The following is a 21,111-nucleotide window of genomic DNA, read 5'->3' on the forward strand; positions in this document are numbered from 1 at the left end:
AGGGGCTTCCTCCCAGAGCCCATTCCTGCTGAGAGAGGGGCAGCCAGGCAACCTGGAAGCCTTTACACCATCAGAGAGGGGTGGTCCCGGCAAGGCTCAAAGGACACCCTCAGCGAAGCCTGAGATTCACAAGATTCTGATGCCCTTGCAGCTGCCCCTTAGGTGCTCAGATACATTTGTGAAATAAATGCATCTCACCCTCGGTCTCTGGAGGTTTTTCTACTTACAACTACAAATTGGCAAAATAAGGGCACTGCCAATTTTGGGATACAGGCAAGCAGCGGGTCCTCCAGGGCCCCCAGCCCAGAGGGGACCCTGCAAATGGTGCAGGCAAGGCTCTTCCGGCCCTGTTGGGCTGTGGAGTTTCCAAGTCTCCCTGGCGTGGGATCCATCCATCAGACCGAGAGGACCAATTAAATGCCCGAAGGGGCAGTAATAGCCAAAGCCGGCAGCCTGTGACGGCCCTGAGCCGCTGACACCGACACCTCTCCCTCCCCTGGACCTTGGCCCCTCCACCGTCTGAGGTTGGCCGTCTGAGCTGTGCCCACAGCAGGTGGAGCATGCCCCCCCACCGAAGCTCCCTCCCCACAGTGCCCCCCTGCCTCCCAGCCCCAGCCCTTCCCAGGCTCACTTACCAGGTTCTATCAGGGGAAGTCGGTCAGTCAAAGGGTATGGAGACAGAGAAGGAGCCGGGAAGGAGGAAGAAGGAACCAGAGAGAAAATGGTGAGAACCAAGGTCAGAGTAACAGAAAGGGGCCGAGCTGGACCCCAGGAGCACACCCAGCTCCAGAGGAACAGTCCCCTCTACATCTGCTGGGCCATATCCTCTGGGGTGCCGAGGAGGGGTGGGTGTGTGTGGGGTGTGCACACACGTGCTGGGGTGTGGGGAGGTCTGTGCAGCCCCACATCCCGAGGAGGGTGAGGGACACAGAAGAGGTACAGGGGCACAAAGTGAGGCGGGCAGGGGTTCCTGTATCCCTGAGCTCCCTCTGTCCTCACCCCGAGGGAGGTGGGGACGGTCAAAGGCTGGGAGAGGAGGGGCCACGTCCCTCTGTCCTACTCCCAGGAGCCTGGACAGAACCCCTGCAGGAAACGACCCCAAGCCTTGCTATGTTTTAATTTTCTTAACATAGAAAATGTTAACGACGTGATAAACAGACTCGGAAAGTCTTCACATAGTTCATTCCAAAGTGTAAAGGGCACACAACCGACTCCCTTTCCCTGTTGCCCCTCCCTACCCTTTGAGAGCCTTCCCCGGAGACAACCATACCCCAGTCCCCGGATCTCTTTCCCCAGAAAACCCATGCACGTGAGAGCATTGCGTATCTACGCCTCCCCTCTTCGACACAAACAGTAGCACGCGCTACACACTGCTGTGTTGGATTTTTTCCACTTAGAACTATGTCCCGAAACTTGTTTCACAATTGTTCAGATAGCTGACGATACGAACAACAATCACACAGCGAACATTCACTGGATGCCAACTCTTTGCCAGACACAGGTCAGAATAACCAGAGAATAACCTTCTGTAGCTGCTGTTGGGAGCCCCTGAGGTAGTGCAAAGCCACATCAGAGCAGGCACACAGGAGGTGCTCAGATGCGAAGGGGCTTCAGCCGCTTTTCCTCACCCGTTACTCCGTTCCATCCTCTTCCCATGGGCCACACGGTGCAGATGAAGGAATACTGGAGCTTGGAAACCCCTCCAGAGGAAATGGCAGTCACAGAGGTTGGCGGCAGAGTGAGGATAAGAGCCCAGGCCCAGCTCCCAGGCCGGGGTGCCCTCCACACTGAGGGAAACAGAGTCAGGGTCTGATGTGGGCGTCCCCCAACTGCAGCTCCAGGGCACGGGGGGAATGTACTGAAGTTCCACCCAGCAATATGAGTGAGCTGAGCAAACCAAGACGGCATCACTGAGCACTCCAAGGCCGAATCTAAGAGGACGCCAGCAGAGGAGGCTGCCCCAAGAAGAGTTGCTTTAGAAATGAAGAGAAAATGCACTCCAGGTGGAGGAAGTGGCTTTAAACACGAAGTTCTCGGGCCTTAGCGTGTATCAGAATCACCTGGAGGCTTGGTCAACTACCAATGGCCGTCCTCCCCCAGGAGTATCTGATTCAGTAGATCGGGGCGGACCTGTGAATTTGCATTTCTAACAAGTTCCAGGTGATGCGGATACCGCTGCTGGTCTGAGACCACCATTTGAGAACCACTGGCCTAAGCAAGGCACGCAGTGGAGAAGAAGAATTGATGATGAGGCAGACAAGTGAGCTGATTACAAAGGGTCCATGTACAGAAGCCGGGGAGGTTGTTGGGGTATTGGGAGGCTTTGCAGCTCTCCTGGAGTTCCTCTGCAGGCGCCATCTGGAGGGCTCCAGCATGACATTGCTTCCGTGAGCAGTAGGGAGCCACTCTAGGCTCTGGAGCACGGGAACACTGGGGTTAAAAAAGTAAGGTGGGGCTTCCCTGGTGGCGCAGTGGTTGAGAGTCCGCCTGCCAATGCAGGGGACATGGGTTCGAGCCCTAGGGGCCACATGTCGCAGAGCAACCAAGCCCACGCGCCTAGAGCCTGTGCTCCCCAACAAAATAAGCCACAGCAATGAGAAGCCTGTGCATCACAACGAAAAATAGCCCCTGCTTGCCACAACTAGAGAAAGCCCGCGTGCAGCAACGAAGACCCAATGCATCCAAGAATAAATAAACTAATTAATTAAAAAAACAACCCACCTGGGGCGCTTTAAAATCCCCCCATGCCTAGGCTGCACCCCAGACCAAGGAAATTAGACTTGGGGTGGAGGAGACGAGACATCAGGATTTTGTAACGCTCTTCAGGTTACTCGTTCTAACGTGCACCCGAGGATGAGAACTACTCGGGGACAGCAGTGGCTCTCTGAGTGTTCTACAGGAACGGGTGGCATCACAATCACCCAGGAACTTGTTAGAAATGCAGATTTGGCGGTCACACTCAGGTTTACCATATCAGAAACCCTGGGGGTGGGGCTCAGCACTGTTTTAACAAGCCCTCCAGGTGTTCTGATGCACGCTGAGGTTGGAGAATCACCGGGACCGAGCAAGGCTGGGGGTGAGGGAGTCCGCAGGCAGAGGGACTGAGGGGACGCCTGGGAAGGCGGTGCTAGCTCAGCGCAGATGCAGGATGAGCGCCTGGCCAAGCCGGAGCACTGGGCTTCCGACCTCCTCTCCACCCCAGGGCCTCCTGGCCCCTGCATATGAGATCTCTGGGTCTCAACGAGTGAGGTCAGCTCCCTTCTCGCTGATCTGCCGCCAGGGACTGGAAGTTCACTAGGCTCGACACTGTAGCTGTCAGGACCCCGCATATGGCTGTCCTGAGACCCCAGAGCCACCTCCGGCTAAATTCCCTCAAATGCTCAGCCTGCCCCTTTCAGAACCTGCCCAGAGGGCTAATTCCCGCTGGGACTTGGCTTGTGACTGTTAATCCCTCGGGATGTGTGTGTGGGATTATTACCCAGTTCATTAAGTTGGTGCAAAACCCCTATTAACTGCAGCCCTCAGCGCAGAGCCTTCTAAAACAGCAGCTTCCATTTACCAAGCCTCTACCGTGTGCTTCATACCTTAACCAAAATTTTCGCATCCCAGTGACGTCAGCATCAGTCCACCCTTTTTACAGAGAAGGAAACTGAGGCCAGAGAGGGTAACTTGTTCAAGATGCATAGCTGCCAGTGAAGGATTCAAACTCAGGTCAGTACTGACTCCTACAGAGTCCAAGCTCTTCATCACCTCTCTCTCCCGGCCTCCTGCGTGTCGCCCCCTCTACAGAACGCTGCTCCTCATGTGTGCAAAGAACTGCAAAGAACTGGCAACAGATGACACTGGAAGACCCTTCCTACCTTCGCTAAATGCCAGGAGCGAGGCCCAAGGGGCAAAGCGCGCCTCTGCCAAGATCAGGGAGCCAGGTGGAGGGGAGGGGAGCCCGGGCTGTAGGAGGGTGCGGCCCTGCTCCTCTGGGTCCTGTGTCCTCCACGACTTTGCCCCTTGCAGCCCGTTCGGGGGTGGGGAGCGGAGTGCGCGCTGCTTAGTGGGGCGGGGAGGGAGGGGGGAGGGGGGAGAGGCAAGAGGCCCTCTTGGAGCTGTCGAGGGGCAATTTTGTTGGGAAAGGAGATAAAGAGGAACATCAAAAGGATCCCAGTGTGTGTGGAGAGGAGCCCAGTGGATTAAATTCTCTTCCAGCCAGGAGAGGCGATGAGAATGTTGATAGCCGGCAGCCGCGGGTCCCAGAGCAGAGCTGCAGCGCCGGCCCCTCCCCGCACCGGGCTGGGTGCCGGCTGGCTGCCCGTGGGGCTGCGACAGTTTGGCTTTCTTTATTTATTGGAGGGGAGGGACGCATGAAATCACTCCTCACTCTTCCCGCCCCGTGCAGCGAGCTACGCTTTGCTCCTGGTGACTGAAGTCTTGGCACCACCGTCCCCTACCCCGTGGAGGGCAGCACACCAGCCCCCAGCCCAAGGTATAGGCCGCTGCCAGCAGGGGCTGCCTCCCCAGCCTCGACTCCCCAAAGCTCCCCTCCCACTCCTGGAAGTGGAGGGGTGGCCTTGAGGGCGGTCAGAGCAGAGCTTGCCCGGCAAGGACGTTCCTGCCTAGCATCTTTGCAGCTCCCACAGCCAATATTGGCTCCGTGATTGACCCAGTGTTGTTTTTCAACTATGTACTGAGAGGTTATTATGTGCTGGGTCCTCTACAACTGTTAGCTCACTGAGCGCTCACGACAACCCTGGCGGGGTCCCGGGTGGCGTTCACACTGGTTAACAGCTGCCATGTGCAGGGCCCTTCCCTCCTCTTGGGGAGCAGATTCCACCCAGTCAGGCCATTAGGCTTGGAGGTGTCCTGGTGCTCTCAGAGCCTGCACCTGACTTCTCGCTGGATGTGGCTTCCCCCAGTCATCCCCTGTGGCCTCGGGCCACTGTCACTTCCCTCTGCAGGTGACCTGGTCCCCAAAGGGAGGAAGGCCTGACGCAGCCCCCAGACTCCTTCCCTGGATGTGAGACCTGCAGGTGCCTTGCTCATCCTGCTGACTCCTGCCTGGTTCTCCCCACCCTGAGGCACCTCCCTGCTGAGGTGGCACCAGTTTGCCCCTTAGAGACGCTCATCTCCCTCCACTGTAGGTCAGGGTAGCGGGCGGGTTGGTGACCCAGTGCTGTAATGCAGCGGAGAGGATGGGGTTCAGGGCTGGGAAGCAGGCTCTGCTGCTTCCTAGCTGTGTGACCTTGGGCAACGCACCTCCACTGCTGGAGCCTCAATGTCTTCCTCTGTGAAGTGGGGAGAATAAAGCACACCCCACAGGACTAAGCAGCAGTGTTGTCTCTGCTTCACCAGGTTTTGGTGCATGACTTGTGGGTTATGTTTTCTTGCCTAAGACAGGAGGCTCCCTGATGGCAGGAGCCTTGTGCGTGTTTTTCCTTTGTACCCAAATGCTAGGGGACCCTCACCCCACCCTATGAACCATGATGTGCCCTGGAGGGAACCTTAATTCCTTTCAATAGAAGAGGAAGGACCAGGGTCACGTGCATGTAGAGGGGACTAGGGACTCTGCAGTGTTGTGAACCAAGACGAAGAAGGCCCAGGGACCCCCAGAGGTACCCAGAGAGCTCTGTGGGCTGGTGCGACACCCTTAGCTCAAGGTGGGAATGGGGCTGGGGACCTGGAATGCGGAGATGGGCCCACAGAGTCAGTGCCACCCTCGCAGAAGCCCTGTCCAAAATTCAGGCCAGCCAGGGAACAGCCCTCTGACCAGTGATTCCAAGGTGTGAGGCCCTAAGCTTCAGTGGCGGCTAAAAGCACAGGCTTTGGAGTTAGCCCTGAGTCCAGATGCGGGTACTACCCTTTCCAGCTGCGTGATTTTTGCACAATCTTATCTCCTTGAACCTCAACTTCCTCACCTGCAAAATGGGAAGAATGAAGCCTACCTGATAGGGCTATTGTGGGAGAGCAGCGAAATATTAGTAAAGTGCTTGGGATGGAGTAGATGCTCAATAAAGGAGAGTGGTTACTGTTCTGCAAGGGAAGGGAGGGAGAGAGGTACCCCTGGGGAGGGGCTGATTTCTAGACCTTGGCTTGGCCAGGAATGAGAGGGGCAGGCAGAGAAGGACAAAGGCTTGGATGTGTGCAGGGGTGAGGGGACCCCCATCCTGGGCAGGGGGCCCTAGGCCTCCCTCCCTCTTCCACTGTGCCCTGTTGGTCTAATCCACGCTACTGAATGGCAGAAAATCAAAAGTCCACGGACGACGTATTCTTCATCACTCCTTTGTCCATCCTTTCACTTAACTAACTCCAGTCAGACACGCCCAAGTGAACCTGGCAGGGGGCCGGCCTCTCCTCACCCCTTCACTTCAAAACTTGCTGCTTCTTTCCCCAGCCCCACACTTAAGGGGGGCACCAAGTTGCTCTGGCCCCGCCTGCCTGCCCAGGGCAGCTGTCCCACATCCACTGCGCAGGCTGCCCACTGTGAAGTCGGAGTCCAGGGGACAATGGGGAGAAGCCCTGCACTGTCATTGCCTCCATCCCCTGACTCCACCTCAGTCCCCAGGGACCCGCCAAGCTTCAGAGTCTGGGAGAGCTGATGCCGGCACGTCCCCAATAATTTCTGGGTGAACGGCCACCTTCTGTCTCCTTGTGTTCCTCCCACCCCCTCCAGTTACTGGGCATGGCGTCCCAACTCCAGAGACCCAGCAAAGCCCATGTCACATGGTGGTAGCTCAGCTCTGCTGTGTCTTCTTCTGCATCCCAGGCTTGCCTGGCTCAGAGCCTCAGCTTCTCCACCCTGGGAGTGGGCCAACTCTCAGGCCTGAATCAGAGATGGTGGGCACTGCCCCTGGTTGACCGACTGTCCCAGTTGGCCTGGGCCTGGGAGGGTTCCCAGGATGCAGCAGGTGAAGGACAGCCCTCATTTCAGGCTCTCCGTCCACCTACACCCCCTTCCCAAGCTCCTCTGTGGTTTAGACCCTTGAACAGTGTGAGCCTGAGGTCAGGAACCAGGGATCTGAGGTTTTCTCTGGATCTGCCATTCCTCTCTGGGGCAGGACCTTTTATCTCTCTGGGCCTCAGTTCCCTGATCTGCAAAATGGGAAGCTCGGACTGGGTGATTCTCTAAGGGCCCGTTAACACCTGCTGTGCTCTTTCAAACTGCTTTTCGCACTTGCTCTGTCCACTCCTCTCTCCAAGCCTTCTCTGATCCTTCTCTCTCTCCCCTTCCCTCCCTCTCCATCTTTTCTCTCTTCTCCTTTTGCTTTTATCCCTCTTCTCCCTGTTTTCTTCCCCCTCCCCTCTCCCCTTTCCCTTTTCATTTTCTCCCTCCTTTACCTTCGACCTCCAACTCTTCCTCTCTCCCTCCTCCTCCTCCCCCCATCGCCCTTCCTCTGCTTCCCCCTCCTCCAACCCTCTCTCCGGCAGACCTGGCCCTCCTCTCCCCAGGTTATCTGTTGAATTCCACACACTTCCACACACGCCTGCACAGACAGGATCAATCCGAGGCTGCCTTGCCTTCAGCTTATCTCTGCTCCAAATAATTGATTTTCCCTCTTTAAGAGTAATTTGTTGGTGAATTCCATGTATTGCAAAAACCCCTGTGAAATCTAATTCAATCCTATTGGCACCTGGCACTTTAGAGAAAGAATACTAGAGAGCTGTCAGTTCCATCACTAGCAGACGTGTGTATTATTCATCTACAGAAGAGATCCAGAGGTGGGCAGGTCTCCTCACCTGCACGGGCACACCTCCCTCCCTCCCTCCCTCCCTCTCTCCCTCCCTCCCTCTCTCCCTCCCTTCCTCCCTTCCTCTCTCCCTCCAGAGGGATCCGGTCTGTCAGCCCTGCAGCCAACCCCAGCTCTTCTGGGAAATGAATTACAATGTGCATTGGGTACATGCATTAAGGTAAATGAGGGACAGGTGCTTTCAAATTGTTTTCCTAATTTGCAGCCCATTACCCTAGTGCACTATGGGGATCTCACCCAGCTACACCTGTCAGCTTGTTTCTTTCCTTGCCCCTCTCCCCACCCCTTCTGTCCCTGGGTGCTGAGTCCCAACTCCAGGGACCCAGCAAAGCCCATGTCAAGCGGGGGTAGCTCAGCTCTGCTGTCTCTTTCTCTTCTGTGTTCCAGGCCTGTCTGGTTCAGAGCCTTGGAGTGGGCCCCCTCTCAAGCCGGCATCGTTGATGATGGGCACTGCCCCTGGTTGACCAGCTGTCCCAGTTTGCCTGAGACTGAGAGGGTTCCTGAGATGTGGGCTTAAAGTCCTAAAACCTTGGCAATCTCAGGCATATTAGGATAATAGGTCCCCAACTCTACGATGAGAGTCTGAGAGCCCAGCAGGGGCCGGCTGGCACCACTGTCCAGGTGTGGAGGTCATGCGCTGGGTGTGGAAAACAAGGAGTCTAAGCATCTAGTTCCAACCACACCAGCCCCTGTGTCCCATAGGTGCTCCCCAAAGTCTGAGCTGACTTCGGAGGCTCCAACCCCCAAGCAGCTCACACACAGGAGCTCGTCCTTACCAATGAGGAGGGTGCACAGCGGACTAGCAGCTTTTGCTCAGCCTTGGTGACCGTGGCTCTGGGTGGGTTCCGTCTGGGGGTCACAGGTGCCACCTATGTCCACTAGATACAGCAAAGCTAACTGTACCCACCCCTAGAGATGGAACCAGTCGCTCTGGCCTCATTTCTATGCCCCAAGCGAATAGCCATTTCCTCCAAATCTTTAGGCTACCCTGGACTCCTAGGGACCTGAGCAATCAGCCCAGTGGGTACTTACTGAAACAAAGTGGCTTCAGGGGGTACCTGTCAGGAGGACTAGGCTCCCCTTAATAGTGCCCGTGGGTGTGGCTGAAGGGCAAGCTTTATGTGGAAAGCCCAGGGCTCAAAGGGGCCTTTCCAGGCCCACACATGCAGAGACTGCTGCCCAGGCCAGAGGTACTGGACTGGTACCTCCGCGAGCAAAGGGCAGAGGGACCATGTGAGATTCATGAGGCCCGAGCTCTTAATTCCCGAACAATATGCTCCACCCCACAAGATCCCACGGGAGCCAGGCCACGGCCGCCTCATCCTTTCCTCCCTCTCTCCTGCATGGGGCCCTGTTAGAAGGCACCTGTCGTAAGTGGAAAGCTTAAGGATTTCTTCCTTGTGGCCCGGCCTCCAGCACGGGCGGCCACTTTTCTAACATTAAAGTCTGCCATTCTGGTCAGAATCCGCCAACTTGGACGTCACCCTCACACCTGGCTTCAATCCCCTTTCTCACTCCACTGGCAAACTCTGCACCCGAGATTTGGCTGGGGTTGGGGCAGCGGGCAAAGTGTAAGTGTACTCAGAGCTGCAGGGAGGAGAGGCCAAAATGCAGGAAGAAAGGGTGTGCATCCCAGTCTGCCCCAAGGCCAGAATCTTCCTGCCCCTCCCTCCGGGGGTCCCTTCTGCAGAGGATCACAAGCCCTGAGGGGCAGGGCCACAGCAGGAGGACAGGGAGGTCCTCCTGGCTGGGCTGGTGGAAGGGGTGTCCAGCCTCTGCTTCCTGGCTGGGCCCTCTAGGGGCCTCGGCCTCGGGGCAGGGGGGGCAGGGTGCAGAGCTGGGAGTGGGCCTTGCACTGAGCAGCCGCCTGGCTCTGTCCGTTTACCATGCTAAAACTATCTCCCTGTTCCCACAGAGAGAGAAATGTGGCAAGGCAAAGAAATCTACACGCCTTATGGAAATCAGGAGGGGGACTCTGCCTGCCTGCGCTAATCACACCACTTTATATTCCTCTGCCTCTCCAAGAGCGAGTCCACCTTCCCCATGCCTCTGGGTGGCAGGGACGGGTGGAGAGGGATCCCATTGCCTCAAGAGGCTTGGCGGAGGGGGGCCAGGTAGAACTCAAGATAATTTAGAGGCCATGACCCTGGGTGTCCTGGGAGCCAGAGGGCAGTGGGTGATTTCATCTCCTTCCTGCTCCTAGCCCTCTGCTGGGTGCAGCTGCCCAGACTTGGGGCCCCTTCCCTGAGAACAAAGGCACCACAAATGCCCTAAGGAAAGGGTCCTAGGCTGGGACAGGGCACTGGGCTCCAGGCAGATGGGTGACCATGCCTGATGACAGTGTCACTCAGCTGCCCTTGGGCATCCTGAAGTCAAACCCGGGCACAGCTGCCCAGGTTTGCAAAGAGCCCTGCCTACATGACCCATGCCATGCCTTCCCAGGCACACAGGTACTGGCCACATAGTAACTGTGGTTAAACAGACAAAGCAATACAGGCATGAGTGAATGAGCTGCAGGTATGTATCTGTGAATGTGTGGGTGTGAGGAAAAAATCAGAAGACAGAGACAGTGGGAAGGGGGGCAAGAGACGGATGATCTGATTCAAAGAAAAGCTGACAAAGATAAACAGAGAGAGACTCGGAGACAGAACAGGCAAGGGTGGTGGAGGGCATTCAGATGAAGAACTAAGTTGAGAGAATGATGAAACTAGGAGCCTGGCCACGCCCAGCAGAGTGGTGCCAGCTGCCGTCTTTTCCTCCATCTAGCTGCTTCCCACGCCTGCCCTTTTTTTTTTTTTTGCGGTACGCGGGCCTCTCACTGTCGTGATCTCTCCCATTGCGGAGCACAGGCTCCGGACGCGCAGGCTCAGCGGCCGTGGCTCACGGGCCCAGCCGCTCCGCGGCATGTGGGATCTTCCCGGACTGGGGCACGAACCCGTGTCCCCTGCAACGGCAGGCGGATCTCAACCACTGTGCCACCAGGGAAGCCCTCGCCTGCCCTTTTGAGCTTCTGCCACTTCCACCTCTGGGATTCCAAACCCTAGCCTCACTCCAACCCTCATCTTTTTCACGGAGCCCACATCCAGCCCTTGCCCATTTGCACTCTCTGCCATCACCCTGTCCTCTTTCTCCTTCTGTCCGGATTAATGAACCTAAAGCACTTCTCTGAGGGTATCACTCATACTCAAGAACTGTCGATGATGGCTCCTGACCGCCTGCTGAATTAGGTTCAAACTCATGGTGGCATTCATGGCCCTGGAGCCTACCCTTCTCCCTTACAGGGGGGTGGTATTACATATTTGTTGAATTAAATGACAGTGGAGAGAAGGATGGTGCTATCTGAGCATAAAAGTCCATCAGTGGTGCTATTTATGCTGGTACCTTTCACATCATCTTTTTTGGGGGGGATGTGGGTGGAAAGGTCTTCAATAATATAAATTTTTAGAAATTTTATAATTAACATGCAGTGAAATTGACATTTTGGGGTATACAGTTCTACGCATCTTAGAATATATAGCTTTGCATTCCCCCATCACAAACAGGATGCAGAACAGGTCCACACCCACCCCAAACTCCCTTGTGCTATCCCTTTCCGGTCACCCCTCTCTTACCCCTAACCCCTAGTAACCACTGATGGGTTCTTTGTCACTAGACTTTTGTCTTTTGAGAATGTCATAGAATCACACAGGCCGTCTGTCGCCTTTGAGACTGGCTGCTCTCACTCAGCAGAATGCCTTTCAGATCCATTCGATTCTCACTTCACCTGTGGCCTGCTTATTTAAGCACAGTCCAGTTCCTATAGGATGAGTTAGCATATCTGCGTGGACTGCAGAGCTAGGGAAGGAAAGTCCTGTATCCCTCTAAGGGCAGGGCCAAGCCGGTGTACTAGGGAGGGCTTTGAAGGTGGGCGGGAGAAGAGGGTTAAGTGGATTTAAAAAAACAAACAGAAAAAAGCCTGGTGGACCTGCTCAGTAAATGTCAGTGGATTTGGACCTTCCCTAATGAGGGTAATTAAGAGTCTTTATGCGGAGAACAGAAAAGTAAATACAGATATGTATGCTAATTGGGGACTACTGATAGATGTTCAGGCGGCTGCCTCCTGTCTCCCCACCACTGTCTCAATCGTTCTCCTGGCCTTCAGTGCTGCCTCTTGGCCTTCCTCCTCCCTCAGGGGTCGCTCCTTCTCAGTGTCTTTGCTGGTTCGTCCTCATCTTCCCTAACATGAACGCTGAGGTGCCCTCAGCCCCCAGCCCTGCTCTCTGCTCTTACCCACACCCCGTTCCTTGGGTGAGCCTGGTTAGACCCACGGCTTTAACTACAACCCAGACGCTGGCAACGCTCCCATTTTCCCCTCCAGCCTGGACCCACACAGTGTGGCTGGAGCCTCCTTGGCTCGAGAGGCTCCTGTCGGATTTCTAGGATCTCGGAGAGCCAGCTGACGTCATGCTGGTAGCTCGAGATAGGCCATGGTAGGAGTATGTACACCAGAGAGATCACCAAGTGCTACACGTTAGGGTCCTCCAACCCCAGAGCCGCTTGCTGGGCGTTTACCAGCACACCCCCTCTGTCTTCCCGGCATTTCCACTTGAATGTCTAACGAGCACGTCAAACCTAACATGTTGAAAGCTAAGCCACGGATTCCACCTTCCCCTCACCAAAGCTACTGCTTCACTATCTCAGGAAGTACGAACTCCAGTTTCCTAACTGCTCAAGTCAAACAGCTCGTGCAGTCATTCTCAAGGACCCCCATCACCCCAGCAAATCCTCTCCCTTCAAAACACGCCCAGGAGGTGACCACTCCCCACCCCTGCACACACCCGTCTGCCCACTTACTGCCCTCGCCTCCTAGGAATGGTCCTGCCCTGCATTGTCTATGGACCCAGGCAGCCAGTGCATCCTTAAAGTTTTCTAATTGAGATAAAATTCATCATTTTAGCCATCTTTTTTTTTTTTTTTTTTTTTGCAGTACGCGGGCCTCTCCCGTTGCGGAGCACAGGCTCCAGACGCGCAGGCTCAGCGGCCATGGCTCACGGGCCCAGCCACTCCGCGGCATGTGGGATCTTCCCGGACCGGGGCACGAACCCGTGTCCCCTGCAACGGCAGGCGGACTCTCAACCACTGGGCCACCAGGGAAGCCCATGTTAGCCATCTTAATGCGTACGATTCAGTGGTTTTGAGCGTATTCCCCACGTTGTACAACCGCCACCTGTATCTAGTTCTAAAACAGTTTTATCATCCCCAAAGGAAATCCTGTACCACGAGCAGCCCCTCCTCATTGCCGTCCCCTCCAGCCCCTGCGACCACCAGTGCGCCTTCTGTCTCTGTGCATCGCCTGCTCGGGACACTTCATGTGAATGGAATCCCCCACTGTGTGGCTGTTTGTGTCTGGCTTCTTTCACCTGCGTCCTGCTTTCTAGGTTCACCTGTGTCGCGCATGGATCAGAACTTCATTACCGCAACAGCTGAATAAGATCCCACTGTACGGAGACAGCACGTCTGTTTATCTACTCATCAGGTGCTGGGCGTTTGGGTTGTTTGCAGAGACGGTCCTTTTGAAACTTTGGTCCGATCAAGTGCCTTGTTCCCTGCTCACGATCATCTTCCTGCCTCCGAAAGCAGAGCCTCAGAAACAGCCAGGCCTGTCTGCCCTCCCCCAGCCCACGGGCCTCCTCGTGGCTTCCTCGACGTGCAGGCACACTCCTGCCTCAGAGCCACCAGGCCGGCTGCTCCCCCTGCCTGGAATGCTCTTCCTCCAAGTAGCCACACAGCTCACCCGCCACTTCACTGAGGTCTCTCCTCATACGTCATCTTATTGGAGAGACTTCCTCTAACCCCTTCCCCTCCCAAGCACTCCCTTAGGCCCCTCACTCTGCTTTATATTTTCTCCATGGCTCTCATCACCACTGGACATAATATACATCGATTTGTTTCTTTAGCCTTCCACTGCTGGCACATACACTGCCCGAGGGCTGGACTTCGCCTGTGTGTTCACTTACGAACAGTGCCTAGAAGAGCATGTGGCACGCAGTAGGTGCTCAACAAATACCTGCTGAATAAATGAACGAACGACTGATTCCCGCCTCCCACTCAATGCAAGAGTCCCTCTAGGGCATCTCTTTCCTCTGGCCCCCGGCCTGCTCCCCTGCGTGCTTCACTAGCTGCTCGCTGTGTATCGCTGGCCCTGCTCTGTGACCTCACGTGGAAGGTTCCTGTCTAAATTCGTTGTGCTCAAGTGAGAAGAGCAGAGGTACCTTCTGCCTGTTGACACTAGGCTCAGGGCCCTTGTCAGGACAAAGGAGAGGGAAATACACTCTTCTCTGCACCGAAACACCCTTCCAACTTGGGATGTAAACATATGACAACACTGATCTCGAAAACTTCTCTCACTCCCAATTCCTTTTTCAAATTCAATGGAGAAGGTCTGGAGAGGAAGGAGGAAACATCTGCCCTAGGCCTTCATGGACAGAATGACAACACAGCCATGAAACCTTGCCTTGCATCGAAAGCCTCCTACCCGCCTCCCGGCCCATCCCTGCACCATTCTCCCCGCTCAGGGGACAGAGGCAGCAGGAGCCCAGGAAAGCAGGGGAGGATGCTCCCCGGCCTCCTCGGTGGCCGGCCCTCCCCAAGGCTGCTCCACAGGGCTCTGCACTCCCTGTGCCTTGCTGATGAGGATGTCTCACAGCCCATGGTCACGGTGACGGGGTGGGATACACAGGCACAGCTCCTAGCTGAGCTCTGCTTATCCCTACCCTTCAAGACGGGGATGAACAAGGCACACCACCAGTTGCTGTTGGGGCCGTGACAGCGGGTGGCAAATGGGGCAGGTGGGGGAGTGTGGGAGTTAGAAACCACGTTCTAGGGTGAGGCTGGGCTCACCAGGGCCCGTGGTGAAGGGGCACCAGAGTGGGCATGACCCAACCAAGAAGCGACGGAGAGAGCATGAAGTTTGTTAGTTCTGTTTATGATCCGGGTGGGGGTCTCCAGGAAGACCAGACGCTTTTAGGGGGATAAAATGATTGTCAGTACTTCCCATCCATGCCAATGGGAGGTGGTGGGTGTGGGGAAGGGAGCTGGGTAAAAGGGGAGCAATCCCCCAGATCCAACATGGAAGATGACCTCCAGCCGCCGGAGGGGACTCTAGAGCCGTGGGTACTTGGGTGGGGAGGGGTGAGGTATGGGTGCTGGCACTACAGCTGCCAAACAGGCCCTGCCTGCTTCACACCCCCGCCAGGGCTGCGGGGCCTGGCGTAAGAAGCATGCTAAGTAGATTTACGGTGAGACTGAATTGGGAGGGGTCTGAATCATGTCGAGGACACCCTCTGCTCCTCAGGGAGGCTGGAGCTTAGCATGCTGGGAGGAATCACACCGCGGGATGCAGCCACGCACGGAAAACTCCTTAGCCAAGGCAACTGGGGAGAAATTAATGGGAAAAAGCACCGATGGGGCTGCCCTGCTCCCCCTGGCTTTCCTTCCAGAGCGGCTTTGCTTTGAAGTCAAAAGATATTTTCCTGGTGAGCCTAAATCTTGAGGGAGGAACCCTAGAAATATGTATTGAAGCCGTGACACGGCAGAGGTCTCGCAGACAGACCCCTGCCTGCAGCCAGGGCAGAGGCGGGGAGCAAATGCCCAGAGCGGTGCTCACCCAGGCACCACGGATCGCAGGTCCCGGCTATGCTGACTGTGCTCTGGGTGGACGCTTAACCCCTGCTTTGCAACAGAACCACCAGAAAACCTTTCAGAAATAGGAGTAGCCAGGATGGGCACCTGGCCGGGGGGAGAGGGCTTAGGCAATGTGCCGTGCCTTGGTAGTTCCCTGGGCCAGACCCCTCGTCCTCTACCTCCTCTCTGCTTTACTTCAGTGATGAAATCACAAGCTGGGCGAGAGGTACAGGATGCTGGAGGCATTCCATCTACTTCCCTCATAGCCCGCGGGGGATTCAGTGGGAGGTGGGTCATTTCCAGCCAGATCCCAGTTATCTCCCTAATGGAGGGGAAAGAAGGGCCTGGATGATTGGATAATCGTACATCCACAGGGAGCAGAAACCTACATCTGCCTCCACCGATGCTGGCAGCCTGCCCTCCCCTCTCTCCCTCATCTCTCGTCACTGCTTCTAGACTTTGGTTTCTAGTTCAAATTGCTTTGGAAAATAGGAAAGCAGAGGTCCATGTGTTGGGTCACATCAGCAGGTAGGGAGAGTTTAGGGCAGCTGGGATCACTCCCTAGGGTGCCAGGGATGTATATTTCCTGTGCCTCTACTGCAAAGTAGATGTTGGTAGGTGGATTTGTGGGGCCCAGTTGAACAGTGGCCTGGAGGGTCCAGGGCCGGAAAATGGACCCTCAGCTGAATGTCTGACATGGAGAAAGTGGCCTCTCTGTTCTCACCCCACCTCACCCCAAATGGATGTGCAGCTCAGGATGGCAACTCTGAGAACCACTGGAAGGTCAGCCTTACAGCAAAAGCCCAAGGAGGGAGTCCGGCTGAAGGGGGGCAGTTAGTGAGGACAGGGATTAAGGAGGAGTCTTCCCTCTTTTTCGTGCCATGGACCCTAGTTACAGTCTAGTAACCCCCACAGACCCCCTTAAGAGAATAACATTTTAATTGCATAAAATAAAACACATGGGACCACAATGTCAATTAATTATCTTGAAATACAGTTATCAAAGCATTTAAAAAGGGTGTTAGAGTAGAATTATGTGCTTCTTAATGCATAAAACAATGAGATTCGGCAGCAGGTCTAATATACACCGTAATTTCAAAGTAGTGAAGAGTGTAAATGATATTTTGAGATCCCTGTGACACCTGTAATGCGATATGAAAATATCTGAGATTTCTCTTGGGCTCAGAGTCACAGGTACTACTAAGGCCGCTGTGCTTTCTATTTCATAATTAAAGGGAGTATGAAGTTTCAGGTAGAGGTTAGCAAAAATAAAGACGCAGAGTTTTCTCCATTCAGGGTCAAGGATGCCTTGGCGAGTCAGTGGGCTCCCGTCCTGGATTAAGAACCCCTGGACTAAAGGGGCGCCTGGGAGGGGCCCATGGGGCCCGCCCCACAACCTTGCAGGGCTGTGTGGGGAGGAGGGCCAGAGGAACCGCAGGCTGGACAGACTGACTAACAGGAACAAATGCGAAAATGCATTTAAATAAATACAAGGTTGCGGGCTGGGCTCCCTGACAGGCCTGGAATACATGTGGAATGGAAAATGAGGGTGATGGATAAAAATAAAGCCAAGATTAATAGGAGAACGAGAGCAATCTCCCCTTCTCACTGCCCCCTCATGCCTACAAATAAAACCAATATTCTGGAATATGGCCTTTTCTCCCTGTCATTTGCTTTCTTTTACTTATCTGTTTGGTGATGTTTTCTCCTTGGGGAGGTGGGTAACTCCGTTTGTTTGTTTTTTTCCCAATGCCCCTCAAACAAATGAATAGTGTCATCTCCTGCCTGAAATAGGAATTAGCTCCTGCCAGATGTGTTCCCACTCACCTCTGTGGTGCAGCCGCCCCCAATGCCTCACCTCCCCCTCGCCTTCCCACCAGCCATGCTGGAGATGGGAGACCCACCTGCTTGGTGGGACCAAACCTCTGAGAATGGGGAGTCATGGCTGTAAGTAGGGAGATGAGCAAGAGGCACAGGAGTGTTTAAAGCCAAGCTCTGAGACCCACCGGCTGTGTGACCTTGGGGAAGTCCCTTAACCTCTCTGAACCTCAACTTCGTTTTCCCTAGAAAGGACACAATAATACACATATCTTCCAGGGCTGGGAATAAGAATTGTTAGGATTTAAAGAGTGCTTCTTATGGGCCAGGCACTGTTCTAAATACACATATTGACCCATTTAATCCTCATAATAGCTCTATGAGCTAAACATTATTACTGCCTCCATTTTGCAGATAATAAAACTGGATCAGAGAGGATAAATGAGTCCCCTAAGGTTACACAGAACAAAAGTGGCAGCGCCAGGATTTGAACCCAGGCAGTCTGGCTTCAAAGCCCTTATCTGTAACCACTCTAGCTGGCTCTTTCTTCCTAACCCATGAAGGGCCAGGCTGCCCCAGGTGGTATCCAATAAAAAAGCAGGGAGAGGCTGGGGGCAGGGCATGAGGCCCACAGCAGTGCCAGGCCCCTCTGCCCAAAGAGGGGAGCAGAAGTGGCTGAAGCAAGTTCGGGGTGGGGGGAGGATGGGCCAATGTCGGGGGTTGGTTAGCGTTAGGGTTAGGGAAGCTTCAGGCGGTGCCCTCCCCCTTCCCACCCAGGTCCTTTTGGACAAAAAGAGCGTTAGGATTTATAGTCTTCAAGCTGACTGCTCCAACCCATGGTTTCCCAGCGGTGGCCACTGAGGCACAGAGTGGGGACATGACTTGCCTGGAATCCCTCTGTGAGTGAGGGGTGGGACTGGGCTTCCCTGCTCGCTCCAGCACCATCTTCTCCGGGAGCTCCGGACAGGTCTGGTAGCAGAGTGCTACAGTCAGAGTTCAAAACCCTGGGTCGATTTGAACACGGGAGAGCCTCAGTCACAAAGGCTGAAGACAGCCACTCAGGGTCCTGAGAAGCGTTCTGAAGGCGGTTTCTAGCGGACTTTTTGGTCTCATTGTAAGGGGCCTGGCGTTCTCTGGCTTCTTGCAAACACCTTAAGAGGAAATTGGCTATAGGGCAGGAGAGCCTCAAGTCAGATGCTAGGAAGCACCTGCCGGCTGGAACAGGTGGTCAAGGGAGGTGGGAGGGTTTTCTGTACAGGAGACGTTGCTGCGTTTCCCTGCTTCCACCCATGGCCCCCGACAGCCCATTTTTAACACAGCCATCAGGGGGCTCCTAAAGAAAGATGACTCGGAACACATCAGCTGGCTCCCGCTGGGGCTCACAGTCACAGAAGAACACTTCCCCGTGGCTGGCAGGCCTGGCACCATAACGTTTGTTGAGTGAATGAATGCATCACCCCCCACCTGTGTACATTTCAATATCGTCCCTCACAAAGGCCAGGGGGCAGCGGGCAGCCCGCAAATTAATGACATCTGAAGGCCATTCTGTAATGACTGCAATTCCCAGAATAGGGCAGAACCGGGCAGCAGAGGCCTCTCTGGGGGGATACTGGCACCCCACTCTCCACTCCGACCCTTCTCCTCTGCAAACATATTCTCAAGGACAGCAGCCAATCTGTTCTGAGAAGCTGTGGGTCAGAAGTAAAGTGGATCAAATGCTCCCAACTCCTGAGAATAAAGGTAGGATATAACACGGATGGCATTTCCCCTGATGAGCATGTGAGAGGAACTGTCCGTTTTTAGCCCAGTCAGCTGGGCGGGGTCGCGCATCGTACAGAAACAGCATTTAACAACAATCCCCTTTGCTGGAATTTGGAAAGCAGCCAGAGGCGCCGATGGGCTTCCACACTCCCCGCCTCGGGCCCCCAGCCCTTCGGAGGCAGGAGGCAGGACTCGCAACTAAGTAGAAGAGTGGCTTTTTAGGACAGCTGAACAGAGACTGCCAACCCTCCCGATCAGTGCAGACGGGAAAACACGGCAGCCTGTGGCTGGCGCAGCCGTAGGTAGGACGGAGGAGGGCTGCAGGCAAGATCAGGAGAGGAAAAGTTGGCCAAACTGGGGAAAATGCAAAGATCATGTTGAGGGCAAGGGAGTGGGTAAGGATATGGTAGGGATCCAAGTGGGTGAGTGCGTAGCTACTCCCTGTGGCTTCCGAGAACAGCAGCGAGGAGGAGACAAGAGAACGCCCAGCAGGCGAGCTGGGGGAATGATGCTGCCGAGGCCTTTCATTTGAAACTCAGAGATGAGCTCCCATACCAAGGCTGACTCCCGGGGCCTTTGCCTTGAGATTCTTTTGGTGTGGTTTGCATTACAACCATCTATTTGCGTCTCAACTGTCACACGGTACAAATGGGTGGTTGCTGGTTTCAGCCCACCCTGTCCCTTTCTTCTCTGGCTTCTGTAAGTTTTCTGTAGCCCGGCAAAGGGGAAGAGATTACTGGCGAGACTTGACAATAGGGATGCCCTCCTTGGGACAGAGAAAGGGCCTCTTTCAAGCACCTTTGTTGTCTTGAAGGGTCTGGCAGAGCCTGAGGTTCAGTGAGAGGCTGAGTAGAATCTTGGATGTGGAAGGGATGGCAGGCATTACCTAGGCTTTGTGAATTAGATTAGCATCTTATTAGGAAAGGCTGCCACAAAGGGCTGACTGAGAGGTTAAACTGCTTCCTCCTTCCCTTCCTGTTTTCCATCAGCACCCTCTACTGCCCCACAGTGGACCTTTGAGGTCACCTTCCTACACAAACTCAGACGGATTTAGGCTTCAACATAAGGGTACTGACTGATGATCCAGTTTGGCTAAAGCCCTGGGCCACCTCATTGCTTCTTTTATCATTTAATCATGTTTTTAACTCAACCAAAATAAACTTCTGCGCGCCCCCCAAGTGCCAGGCAGAGTATGAGGCACTGGGTTACACGGGTGAGCAAAAGCTGACCTGCTCCTACTGGGTCATTCAGCCTAATGGGAAGACGGATACTCTTGAGACCTCCACACTAATAACCGCAAAATCACACTCAGGATGAGTGCAAGGGAGAATCACATGTTCTAGAGAATCTACAGCAAAGGGATCTGACCTCTCCTCACGCGCCCTTCCCTCCTCCAAATCCGCTCCATAAACATTTTCCTGCCATGCCTAGCAAATCCAGAGACACAAATCCCGACAGATGGAGTCTCCCCTCAGAAAGAGAAGTCAGAAAAATGACAATTAAAAAAAGTCTTTTCCAACAGCTCTTGATTCCCCTTTGAGGTTCTCTGATTCTTCCCAGACATTGGACACTTGGGCAGCGCTGCAAGTGCCTGTGGCTGCTGTCTTTTGTTCCTGTCGGTGATGTGGCTGAACACTCCACCTTGGGAACCTGGGGCCTGGCCATTAGCACCCAAGGCTAGGCTTTGGGAGCATTTCCCTGGCCAGATCTGAAGCCCTCCAGAGTTTTGGAGAGTGGAGAAGAGATGGGAGATGCAAAAGAACAGGGCAACTGAGAAGGCAATTTCTCTCTCTCTCTCTCTTATTTAGGAACCAGCCCAGGACCACATCTGGGGTGGTTTGGGTGCTGCCCAATGGGGAGACAGGAAGATGGTCCAGGTGACCTTAGGGTGGGATAGTCTGGGCTGCCTCTCCTCCTCTCTCTGCACCTCACTGTGCCCTGGAGAAGTGAGACCCTGTGGGAAGGAGGCCAGTCCTCTACCATCAGAGACACTGGCCAAATCCCAGGGGAAAGCAACAGAGTGGTCCCTGGTGGTGTTGGGCATCCTGTTCACAGTGGGCGCGCTGATGGCTGTGTCTGAGCGGGGAGGGGTCACTAGGGCGGGCTGGATCCAGACGTCCCTCAGCATTCCTGC

General features: G+C 54.8%; 1 protein-coding gene across 1 annotated transcript in view; it reads right to left on the reverse strand.

The window, feature by feature from the left end:
* CDH23 (cadherin related 23) overlaps window positions 1-21,111 on the reverse strand; it is a 392,970-nt gene that overhangs the window by 195,089 nt on the left and 176,770 nt on the right. Inside the window, 2 exon segments of the mRNA XM_060034829.1 lie at window positions 12,372-12,440; window positions 14,097-14,132. Of these exon segments, the coding sequence (XP_059890812.1) occupies window positions 12,372-12,440; window positions 14,097-14,132 (105 nt within the window).

Source organism: Delphinus delphis, chromosome 16 (genome assembly GCF_949987515.2).
Source record: "Delphinus delphis chromosome 16, mDelDel1.2, whole genome shotgun sequence".
Taxonomy (NCBI): domain Eukaryota; kingdom Metazoa; phylum Chordata; class Mammalia; order Artiodactyla; family Delphinidae; genus Delphinus; species Delphinus delphis.